Source organism: Cervus canadensis, chromosome 11 (genome assembly GCF_019320065.1).
Source record: "Cervus canadensis isolate Bull #8, Minnesota chromosome 11, ASM1932006v1, whole genome shotgun sequence".
Taxonomy (NCBI): Eukaryota; Metazoa; Chordata; class Mammalia; order Artiodactyla; family Cervidae; genus Cervus; species Cervus canadensis.
The window spans coordinates 22,880,400-22,892,519 of NC_057396.1; the positions used below are offsets into that span (position 1 = coordinate 22,880,400).

At 41.6% G+C, this 12,120-nt stretch overlaps 1 protein-coding gene across 4 annotated transcripts in view; it reads right to left on the bottom strand.

Moving 5' to 3' along the window:
• Positions 1–12,120, bottom strand: part of CADM1 (cell adhesion molecule 1) — a 345,769-nt gene that overhangs the window by 37,272 nt on the left and 296,377 nt on the right. For all 4 annotated transcript variants that reach the window (XM_043481608.1, XM_043481609.1, XM_043481610.1 and 1 more), the window contains exons 6-7: positions 5,615–5,714; positions 2,270–2,442 (exon numbers count right to left, since the gene is read on the bottom strand). In XM_043481608.1, coding sequence (XP_043337543.1) covers positions 2,270–2,442; positions 5,615–5,714 — 273 coding nt within the window. The remainder of the gene's footprint in view (positions 1–2,269; positions 2,443–5,614; positions 5,715–12,120) is intronic.

Sequence of the window (12,120 nt, forward strand, 5' to 3'; positions counted from 1 at the left end):
CTGAGTTCATAAAGAACTTTGAAAGTTACTGTAGTAGTGCAATCAATTGGCTTTGAAAAGAAAACCTACTTACCATCTTCTCAAATTGCTAGAATATTTTATCACTAGAGTAGCAACAACTGGAGTGAGCATTCCAGCCCGCCTTTCCAAGCATTACTGCTAGCACAGGTTACAGAAGGGGGGCAGCATACTGAGGATCGAGCAAATCGCCTGGATCAGGCAAAGTACCCCATGCTGGGTTGGGGAGGTAGGTGGATATAGATGCCCTTGCCTAAATGGATGGGTCTCTGTTTCTTGTCTTTTAAGTAATGAACTCTGGCCCAGAGAGTTCATTCCCAAAGAACAATCTTGTTCTACCAGCAAGCAGAAAGAAAAAGAGGAACTACAAAGAAAGACACTCATTTCACTATAGACTTTGGAGTCAAAGTTTAGTGACTCTAAAACATACTTAGTAAAATTGTGCTTGGGCAACTTATGTGACCTTTCTTAGCTTCATTTTATCATCTGCACAATGGGAGGATGATGACATTACCTGGTCATCCTGTTACTATGGAGACTGGAGGTGATCCTGCATGTAAGATTGTCATCTTAGCACATGGAAGGAAGTGAGAGAGCCCTTAATAAACGCCAAGCCAGAAGCTGCGATCCAAAATGATTCAAAACTACCTGTCCATCAAATCCACAAAATGTTTCTCATCTTGAGATGTCGGAACAGTGGGTACAATAAATCAAAGTTGTTTTTCCACATAACTTAGTCTTCTGAATCAAGGAAGCATATAATAGACTGGTGAAAATTTGTCTCTGCGTTTTTAACATCTGCCGTTTTTAAAGAGTTGAATGAGAGTCTGTAAACCTGGATAACAGCAAGTTTGGGGCCTTGCATGAGGCCCAAACCCTGATGTTAAGGGGGGGTTCATAGAAGTAAAACGAGGGGGTGGCTGAAAATGGGGCACACAGAACTTTTTTGCACTTACATGGAGAGCCACTCCTTTCACCCTGATCTCCTTAACTACTGGGGAGAATTAATGCTTAATGTGTGGACAACAGACATCATGGGTTGTGTGTAAAGAAAACACACCTCAGAAGTCTATACATAAAGTGATTAGATGTGAGCTTTTAATTCTGCTTTATGCTAAGGAAAAAAACCTCAGGTATAGTTAAGGACATATTTTAATATCCATGTAAACATGGGGTCAATCATTTCATTAAATGATTTTTCTAGTCCATCAAAAAGATTGTTCTCCTGTTTTCTTCATAGGGGAAGTGGTCAGGTTCTAAGATGTTATGGAATAGACTTCCCATATGTAGATTTGTGTGTGTATTTATCACATACACTTATTCTTTGATTATTTACATGGCTCACATTAGAGAAATGCACATTCCTGCCCATATATTCACATGACACTGAAATTATCATGTTTATGGTTATTCATTCTGTGTCAAGTCAGCTCATGACTACTTTTCCTGGTGTAAAACTAACTGAGAGATTCAACTGGACAGGAGAGACTCAATTTGTCATCATAAGATTAGACAAGCAGTGCACTCCTCAACTAAATAGAGAATATTCACTAGACACAAAATTGACCGTAAGCTGTAAATGGGAAATAAGTTTAAAATGGCTGGTACAAGTAGATGCACAATACATATTTGTTGACTAGAGAGTGAAATTCCTGATCACGTGCTTTAATAATCCTGCAAAAAGATATTAAGAAAACAGACAAAAAAACCCCACAAACCAACATTTGTGTCTAAGGCAGTGGCTATAGTGGTTAACGGAGCTACCAGGGACCTTCTATTTTTTTCCAAGTATTTACTGGCTTGCGACATCTGGGATGTAACAGCTTCATGCTGAAAATAGGATAGTTCTGCTCATCAAACCAGGAGAAAGGCTAGCCCAGCTATCATCAGGAAATACCACTGGGAATAGACTTTCTGAACTGAAAAGCCATTAATTGGTAAGGCTGAATTTTGCAGTCATTATTTCTAACATAATCTCCATAGCTTGTGCCTGAGGACACAGCTTTCCTACTCAGCATGACCAGAGTCTGTGATCTAGTGGGAAACCCCCATGGTTAGAAAAGGAAAAGAAAAGGCGCTGTCCTCCTAGTGGAGGCACCGGGGTCCACCTCGGGCCAGGCTTCTTTAATTCTTGAAGGAAACAAACTGGTGTTTTGGCTTGCAACTTGACCAAAAGCTTTAGGAGTGAATTACAAGCAGCAGCTACACAGTAAATGAGTCAAATGGAAGAGGGCTTCATCTTCTCACGTACCGTATACATACAGCATATAATCCGAATGAGCTTTCCCCACTATGTTGGAAGCCTCACAGCGGTATGTACCATTATCTGTTTTGTTTAGGTTATTGATGAACAGGTTGGGCCCCGACAGCACGGCATGTTGAGGCATTTCATCATCGACTCTCACCCAAGTCACCATCACAGGCCTGCGGAAGGAAGGGAGACAGACAGGCTGCGTTATGACTTCCCACCAAGATGTCTGCATCAAACTTCTCACCCACGAAGTAAATGAATCCCATGCAGGCTGACACAATTAAAGAGGACCTACTGGAGATAATTTTAAGTTCACAGAATTACAGCTGTGAAGGCTCCACAAATCTGTTTGGAATATAATTTTCTTAAAAATATTATCAGATGTTGAAAAATTTTCAACAGGCCACAAGCAGGAGTCTCATTATTTCCAATCCATCTTCAACAAACCAGCAAATAAACCATGTGCCCTATTTTTATGCCCTGCTGTGTGGTTTCACACCAATTCAGACAGGACAGAGCTCACCCATTGTTAATCATCTCATTAATTAGGGGGGGAAAAATCAAATCCTGGGCTAGTGATACATGCATTAATCTCGTGGTTACTAACACACAGAGAATACTGGCTTAGAGAGTTGTGATACGTAAGTGGATTTCTTGTTTTGCAGAAAGGAATGGACTTTTACCTCTGAATAGTGCTTTCTTTGGCCTCTGCTGTTTGAAAAAGAAAAAAAAATCACCTCTTCTCATTCTGGAAAGATGCAGTCACTTCGTGTCCCCTTATTCCCTACCCTTAACCTACCCTCCACCAACCCAAGATGCCACCACACCCTCCGAGGCCAAATCCACCCATCTACATGTTTCTTGGCAAAGTGCCTGCCCTCCCTGGCTCTCCAAGGCCCTCAGCGATGCTCCCCTTGCCCAGCGTGTGCACCTGCCAGCGCCTGGGGACAGGCTCCCAGATCAATGGCTGGGGAGTGACAACACCTCCACGTGCCCCTGGGGGCCTCCAGCACTGGCTCATCAGAGGCAAGTTTGTTTTCATGATTAGAGACCACATTTGTATCCATCAGGAAAAAGCAAATTTCACAAGGTACTCCAGAGCTCCAGCTGCACACACACACACACAGTCTCTTTCAAACTCACTGAATTTATGATCCTTCAAGGCAGACCCTATGAAGTCAAGGCCACATGTAGGACCGGGTCTGAAAGCTGCCATTTTCAAGGCAGGGTCACAGGGATCCAAGCACAGAAGTAGCTTCACTTCATGCACGACCTCCAGGAGCAACATCAGGACCACAGACCCATGCTTCATAACCAACGGACACTCATAACCAATATGTCCATTGGTTATGAGCCCTGTCAAGCAGCATTCGTTTTCCAGGGGGATGCGAAGTCATGATTTTTCTTTAATTACAAATGGGTTTGTCATCACCACCCAGTAAATTATTTAAAAATGAGCCTTGCATATGTCTTCCTTGCAGGCAATGGCAAATGGGTCTGCCTGGCAATCAGATCTACTGTCCCGCTGCTTGACAGCTGAAACCATCAGTGGGGGTAAGCGCCAAGAACATTCACAACATTTAATGGCAAGTTAAATTACCATTTTTATTGTATGCAATTTCTTGAGAAAATAAATAGGTAATATGCTAGGAGGGCCAGCAGCGAGTAACGCGTGCTTGCTCAGAAAACCGTGCACCCAGGCCGATTGGAGAGGAACAAGCAAATACCCTCTCTGGCATCAATGTCCCGAAGGAAACATGTAATTTACTGTCCCCGTGGCACATTCAATTGAACACACTACCTTCTTCAGAGGAAAAAAAAATACAGAAACAAAATATAGGTTAGCAAGCCATATTCTGTAAATGTGGTTAATGTGGCTGGTACTATGTGTGGCAAGAGGCCGGGGAGAATTTATTCTTTTCCGCCACTGGATGGTTTTAGAGGGGAGGTAAGCTGCTAACGGGGACCTGACTTAAACAGTTTACACAAAGAAACAGCTGAAGCTTTTGCAGTGTTCAAAGGAGAAGAAGACTGCTCTGGTAAAGCTGGAAGCACTTAAAACCAAATAACTTCGAAACACCTGAGGAAAAGGAAAGCAAAAGGAAGACCACCTCCTCCTTCCTAAAGGTCTTTTTTACAGCTCCAAACGGTGAGTACAGAGAGAAGCAAATTCTCGGCCCTGGAGAAGTTCACATGAAATAGGGAGGGTTGAGGAGGGAAGCGGGCCCACAGGCCCCCTCTGGCTCTCTGTTCGCTCAGAGTTCATTGCTTAGCTGTCACGGGAAGAGTTCTTTCCAAAGACTTGGAGGAAGCTTTGTGAAGATGTGAAGATGCTCTGAGGTCCTTGCACGAAAACTGTGACAAAGATGGTGGTTAGCAAAACACTGAGAGGGGGAGATAACCACAGCGTGGGGACAGCAGAGGGAGCTCAATGCTGGTTTTTGTTGCAGATGAAAAAAAATCTGAGTGCTCCGGATCCCCACGCTGACCTGTGGTTCCACGTGGTGAGTCCACAGAGTGTCTTTCCCCTCAGTTTATTTATTCCCAAGTAAAAACAATCTTTGTTCTCTTAGAAAGATGAAAAGACTCCTTCTCCTCCCCAAATGGAACTAAGAGCTAAAGTGGTACCACCACATGGCTTTTGCTGTATCAGTGGTAACATATGTAGTTTCTCTAATTCACTTTCACTCATTATTCAGCAGGAGCAAGTGAAGTAGCTTTTTTAGTTTTTTACACTTTTCAATAAAATGAAGAGTAAAAGTCAGTTCTTTTCCCTTCTGCAATAGTGTGTGTACACGTACACACACACACACACACTCCTTGAGAAAAATTCCCAAACCACTCCTTACTAACAAAAATATTTCTAGGAGTCACTTTTCCTTGAGGGAAGAAGCAAAATGAAAAGCAAGGCAAAGTCATTTGCCTATAGCTGGCCCTAAACACAGCAGCTTAATTTAAGTCTGAAAACCATCTTTCCAGCAGCTTAAGACATTAGCACAGAAGGTAGCAGATATATCATTAGATTGTGGGCACACTAAAAATTTATTAGGATTATTTTATGTGGGTAAGAGAAAATAGTTCTGACAATCATGCTGATGATAATAAAATAGAATTAGCTAAGATTTCAATCTTAGCTGGCATTTCATTTTTCTCCCGATCCTCACCCTTAAGAACCACAGATATTTATTCCACTTTTCACTGAATATTCTTTTTATTTCCTGAAAAAGATCTTCCATCCTTTACAGCAGGAGACAGGTGACAGGCTGATGAGTTGTGAATGCACATGTCTGTGTTGTGACATTTACTGCTCATGACCCTCTGCCAACCTTGGCCTTCAGAACTTACTGGGGCTTCCCGATGGCTTCACATGTTAACTCAAGCGCGTCCCCTTCCCGGGTTAGGCCTTGTAGAGGGTAAGTCATCTGAATATGCACTTGAGGCTTATCTGTGTGACAACAACACAAAGTATAATGTTTAGCAAATGATATCATCAGGCAGAACCAGACTTGCATGCTGTCACAGACCCCATTCTACCAGCACTCACACACTCCCCATCCTCATGCCTTCAGTAACATCCTTCTAATTAGTGAGTAATCCTGGCATTTGCTCAAATTAAATTGCCTAATAACTCTAAGGAGTGAACCACAAATAGATAAGAGATTCATAAGCCAACTGTGCCACATCAAACATTTCCTGTGAAACACATTTTGTTACATTGAAGTTTATCTCCAGACTCACTCAAGCTAAAGGAAACTCATTTGCCTTCATGCTGAGGTGAAGCCACAGATATTTGTGGTGCTCAGAATTGATACATTTTATCATAGATCATATATTACTATGTGACAATATGTTGTGACGCTGCATATTAATAAGTTTGCCTCTTGTTTTCAAGTGGGAAAGGCAAAACTTCTGAATTCTGTTCAAATGGCTCTAAGAATAAAGAACTGGGAGGTTTTTTGGCCCCTAAAGAAACTCTATGACATCTCAAGGTAAACACATCAGAAGGAAGCAGACTGATAGTTACTGAGGGTCTACTAAGGGAGGAAGCACCACTGGTGGTGGAAAATGCCGTTTTAGGGATGAGAACACTGGTAGGTTCCTAGAGAATGATGTAGGTTGTTCAAGGTCATAGAGATAACATAATGAGACAGTCCCAAGAAATGTATGTTTATAGGAACTCAAACCACATTTCCCAATGGCAATCCATAATTAAAGCCAAGTGTTATCGAGTAGAGCTTCCTAATGCAGTCAGGTACTTAGGTATTCTGAAGTGACACTATCCTAAGGGAGAGAACTTTCACAATGTGAAAGTTTCACGATGAATAGGTATTCTTACTTCCACTACCTATTTAGAAACTGTAGTTTGTGGGGCTGTGGGAATGAGTGAGGAATGCTAGGAGGTACCAGGACTAGGGAGAGAAGGGGAGGGGTCAGAATTAATGTGGATACACACACAAATGTATTTACAAATAAAACCTGAATGGGTTTGGGAAGGTTTTTTTTTCACCTTATACTGAACTAACAAGCTAGTAATCCCTAAATCAGTTTTCTCATTTAATTTTGTGGCTCCATAAATGTATATTTTTGGAAATGTACTCAAGAGGTAATACATATGAGAGGGCAAGACATCAGTTGGCTGAAAGGTCAAGCCAATTTCCATAACTTTACTTTCTTGGACAATCACATCATCCAAACAACAGCCCCTTAGCCTTTTATAAGCAGTGGTTCACTCATTATCATTCGCCCTATGGAATCAGGATGCAATGAGAAATATGGCGGGGCGCAGCCATCTCAACCTGCACACAGCCAAACAAGCCACATGAGGTCCTCTCTAGGGATGGCTGCATTGCAGGTGCATTTTTATAGTCATGTTCCTAGCACTGGATCTTTCTGACTCTTGAAGACCATGTGGCATCCAAAACCTTTTGAGAGAGGCTTCTTATGCACTGGTGTGCACCGCACACTGAATTGTTAATGCTTTCTGAGGAGCTAAGTCACTTGCCAGAGCACATAAGTTAATGGGACTGAAAGCTCCAGCTGACTCCTGCAAGCAACTGCAAGCAACACGATTCTATTCTTGGACTTACTGGCAAAAGAAAATGGCATAGAGGTCTCCAGATACTAGTAACTGGGTGGGGATGCTTGTCATTAAAGAAAGGCAGAAGTACTCATAAACAGGATGGCCCTGAATGAACACTGACTGCTGGTCAACAGCTCCTGGACACCCTCCTTTGAGAGTTACAAATAATACTGTAGACTATATGCAACCAGTGGTGACATATGGGGGTCTATTATTTTTGGTGGTATAATACATGAGCACATAGAACTGGGTGGTAAAATTTATTTTAAAAAATCCCACAAGATACCAAAGAGAAAAGGAGAAGAAGGTTATGCCATTGAAAACACAGACAATAAAATCCTGGCTCCCTTACAATTCATACTCAAAACCAGCAGCACTTCTAGAGTTTCTGGTTAGGAAACCTCTGTCATCCTTACCCAGGAACTGTTCTGAGGAAAGCTAAATTCAAAGCCTCAAATTTGGGCTGAAATGTAATACTTGCTTATAGGTTAATCTCTGATCCACGGAAGGTCTACATTTTCCATGCACTGCTGACTTCGGTCCATTAATTAAGGAGAAGCAGAGTGCTTGCTGGCCGATGTGGAAGGCTTTTTTGGGTCCTTTCTCTTCTTTGTGTAATTTACAAGCAAACACAGAGAGCATATTTTTCAGCACAGTGCACTAAGGGTTTTTACATGCTCAACTTCCATTAATAATAAAGACAGTGTTGAAAATCTATCCACCCTGCCTTTTCAGTACTACTGAGTTTGTTTTAGTTAAATGCCTTTTATGCTCCTAATGGCTGTTTACCGGTTGTCAATGGCTCACATAAATTAGGAAGAACATGCTAAGGTCTTGCTATACCTGGGATTTACATTAAAAAAAAAAAAAACCATATACCAAGCCTTAGAAAATACACTTTCAATTTTGATAATTGATTTTCCCAATTTACTCTTTAGGTTTCTGGAGAAACATCTACCATCTACTTACAGGTAGAGCTGCCACAGTTACCTTAATAGCCGGCTAGAAAGGTAAACATTAATCTCGCTTGTATTAATACAGAAAAATGTCCTCCTCTGTTGACACATGTAGTATTTATAGGCATATTATTCGACTGTGAGCAGCTGAGCTATATTTACGCCAAACCTAGAAGCCAAACAGAGGGTTTAAGTTCCAAGATCCATCTCTGGGTGAACGAAACTTAGAAAACAAATTTGATCCCCACTCCTTTGTCCTGAAAGAGGAACTTGAGTCTTCTCAACAGGTGGCATAGAAATGCTGGGGCTCTGCTGGCACCTCTAGAACCCAGGGCTGTTAGATTTCCCCAGGAAGATCCTGACTACCATCTGAGTGTGTCAAAATATGAACAATCCAGATGGCTGATGGAATAGTCCAGAGCTCATCATTTATGCTTTAATTATGTTCACAAATCAAATGTTATAACCCACCAAATCTTTTCTGAAACAGAACCAGACTCCAAGATTTATTTTTAAGTAATGAGCTAAGTAAGGCCTAGTACATTTTCTGGGTGATCACTTTACGCCTCAGTTGGTGTTGGAAGGCATAAGGCTAAAAGCCAGATGACACTTTCTGCCCAAGTGCAATAACTGTCCAGAAATGTATCGCTCAGAATGGCTTAATGTCATTATAAAATGGAACTGCTGTATAAAAATAAGAAAAATAGTTAGGTCTGTGCACTCATGGAACATTACAGTTACAGAGATGGCATCACCAACAGACAATCAATTAGGTTGAGGGATCTGAGGTTTTCATAATACACTGTAATTTTTAAAAACCCCCATAAAAGACATTTAGCAAGACTGCTATAGCAGATAAAATTTGGCCATTAGTCAAAGTCACACAGAGGGTTAAATACCAGGAGACTTTAGGTCACACTACAGTAGCAACCAATTAAAAAAATAATATTAGAAAGACATTCTGATTTGATGAGACTTTCCTTAAATGGACTTTGCTCTCTATAAAGGGGAAAAATATATATATATATATATATACATATATATATATATATATGTAAAAGGAAACTCTTAAAGAGGTTAGAATGGCTTGCTGGCAGATTACAATTGATTTCATGCCAGTTTGACCTTGCACCATATTCTATGATCTTTTCAGAAGATGAAACTCAAGACTCTGGAACCTGTATTTCACGTTCCCATGTAAATGAAAAGTCACCGTCTCCTCTCTAGATTACTGCGCTAACGTATCAGGTCTTTACAATTTCTTATTTTTAAAAAAAGAACACTGCGGTTTCCTTTTGCCTGGGATATTATCCTTCCCAGGTACCAGAGAGGAGCATTGCTGAAATAAGACAGCACAGCGGGAGAAGACCTATTAGCCCAGGGGCTCCTGACACTTTCCCTGCCTGAGAATTTAAGTCAGAGGACCTCACATGTTTGCTGATGCGCTGACTGCAAAGCAGGTCTAGAAACAAAAGTGCCAGTGTGCTTCTGCAGGCTCTTCGTGTGACTGAGATTTCCTCCAACATTCTGAAACACCCGTTAGACTGAGACCGGAGGCCTCTGGACCAAGTGTTCATTGTTTTGGGCAAAGACAAGGGCAGGGTGGGGGCCCAGATGAATCAGACTGGCAGGAGGGTAGCGTGGGTCAGTGACTGTGCATTCAGGTGGAGACGCTTTACCTGAGGGTCTCTGTCAATCATGGAGGGTTACTGCAGTTTGGAGGAGCATGGCGATGCCAAGATGAACCTGAGATTTGGTGAGGGGTTAGGGGTAAGAACTGACCCCTATGACAAGGCTGCCTAAACTGTTGGGCAAGGCCGCTTTTGCTCTGAAGGAGGGTGATGTCTAGTGACACAAGGAGGTTGGGGCTAGTGAGAGAACAGAGTCACAGCAAGCTCTCTGAGGAGTTAGAGAGAATATGTTGCAAAAGGCTTGCTTTCCATTGTCATCATACATTCATGAAAAATTTTCACTGCTGTTTGTTTGCAAGGTGAAGGCCCTCCTGCTGTTACATCTGCTATATGAATCGGAGCACTTAAACGGCACTTCTCGAGGAGGGCTAAGCTATGATGAGTGGGATGAGTCAGGCCTTGGAGGACGGATGTGGGACCGGAGAGCATGTGCCACATCACACAGTAAAATACAACTTCCTCTTGTTGCAACTTGTAAGTTGCTTTGTGGATACTGAAAGACTGTTTACCCAACAGAATCAAATTTTATTCTGTGATGTTGTGGCAGAGAGCTGTTCCCCGTGCCTTTGAAGTGGGGTACACACCCACACATCACTCTTCCAGATCTTTGAGAAATCTTCAAAATTTGAAAGTGAACACTGGGTGAGAAAACCCTCATAGCAAGAGTGTCCGCACAAGCTCTGTAACGAGAAAAGTTTTCGTTTTTTGTATCCCTGGTGCCTAGAACAATGTTAGTGACTGGAGCATGATAGGCATTTAGTATGTATTTACCAAGTTGATGAATGAATGAAAAAGTTGGGAAATGTTGGGGAATGGACGTCTAGCTCTGCTACTGATTAAATGAAAACTAGGAAACCATGAATCCACCTTAGCCCTGTTCTAAGATAGACAAGTCACATTACAATTTTCAAGTGTTTCTTTGAGCACACATCCAGTTCAACAGTGCAGTCCAACTGAAAATAATTCAAAAGGAGCTGGGGGAAAGGTTTCTATAAAGACAACATGGAAGAAAAGCAAGGGAATTATTTGATTGGATAGAGCTAAGCAGTTGCCTTATTTGGGGAGCCTGGTTAGCTATCTGTGATTGGCTGGGTTTTATTGTTCTGGAGTGCACTGGGTTTGGTTTAGGTTTTGGTTTGCTTACATAAGTTACCAAGGTATTAGAATCACCTAATTAGACTGGCCTAATGGCCACCTTGTTTAGTCACTTTAACAGCTCTTATTGCCAAACAATCTAGCTCCCCAAATTTGAGGTTCAACCCATGTGTTCTGATTTACATACTTTCATTTCACTACACATTTTTTTAGCATTTTGGGTATTATTCCAAAGTAGTATCTTAAGGGAAATCATAAAGGATGGTGTTGAGCCATTCTTTTTATTTACTTTTTTTGCTAATCACCTTACATATAGGAAGTTTTCTTTGGTTGTTCAATATTTTTAGAAAACTTTTTTTTGCTTTAAATTGAAGTATAGTTAATTTACAATGTTGTGTTAGTTTCAAGTGTACACCAAAGTGATTCAGTTTTATACACACACACACACACACACACACACACACACACACATACATGCTGCTAAGGGGCTGCTAAGTCGCTTCAGTTGTATCCGACTGTGTGTGACCCCATAGACGGCAGCCCACCAGGCTCCCCCGTCCCTGGGATTCTCCAGGCAAGAACACTGGAGTGGGTTGCCATTTCCTTCTCCAATGCATGAAAGCGAAAAGTGAAAGTGAAGTTGCTCAGTCGTGTCCGACTCTTAGCAACCCCATGGACTGCAGCCTACCAGGCTCCTCCGTCCATGGGATTTTTCAGGCAAGAGTACTGGAGTGGGGTGCCATTGCCTTCTCTGATATATATACATATATATGTATACATGTATATATATATATATATATTCTTTTTCAGATTCTTTTCCATTATAGGTTATTACAAAATACTGAGTATAGTTCCTTGTGCTATACAGTAGGTCCTTGTTGCTTACCTAGTCTATATATACTAGCATGCATATATTAATCCCAATGTCCTAATTTATCTCTCCCACCCCTTATCCCCTGTGATCCCCTTTGGAACATTCTTTGTAGATTTTGAGATGTTAGCTCTACAACCATTTAAACTTCCACAGAC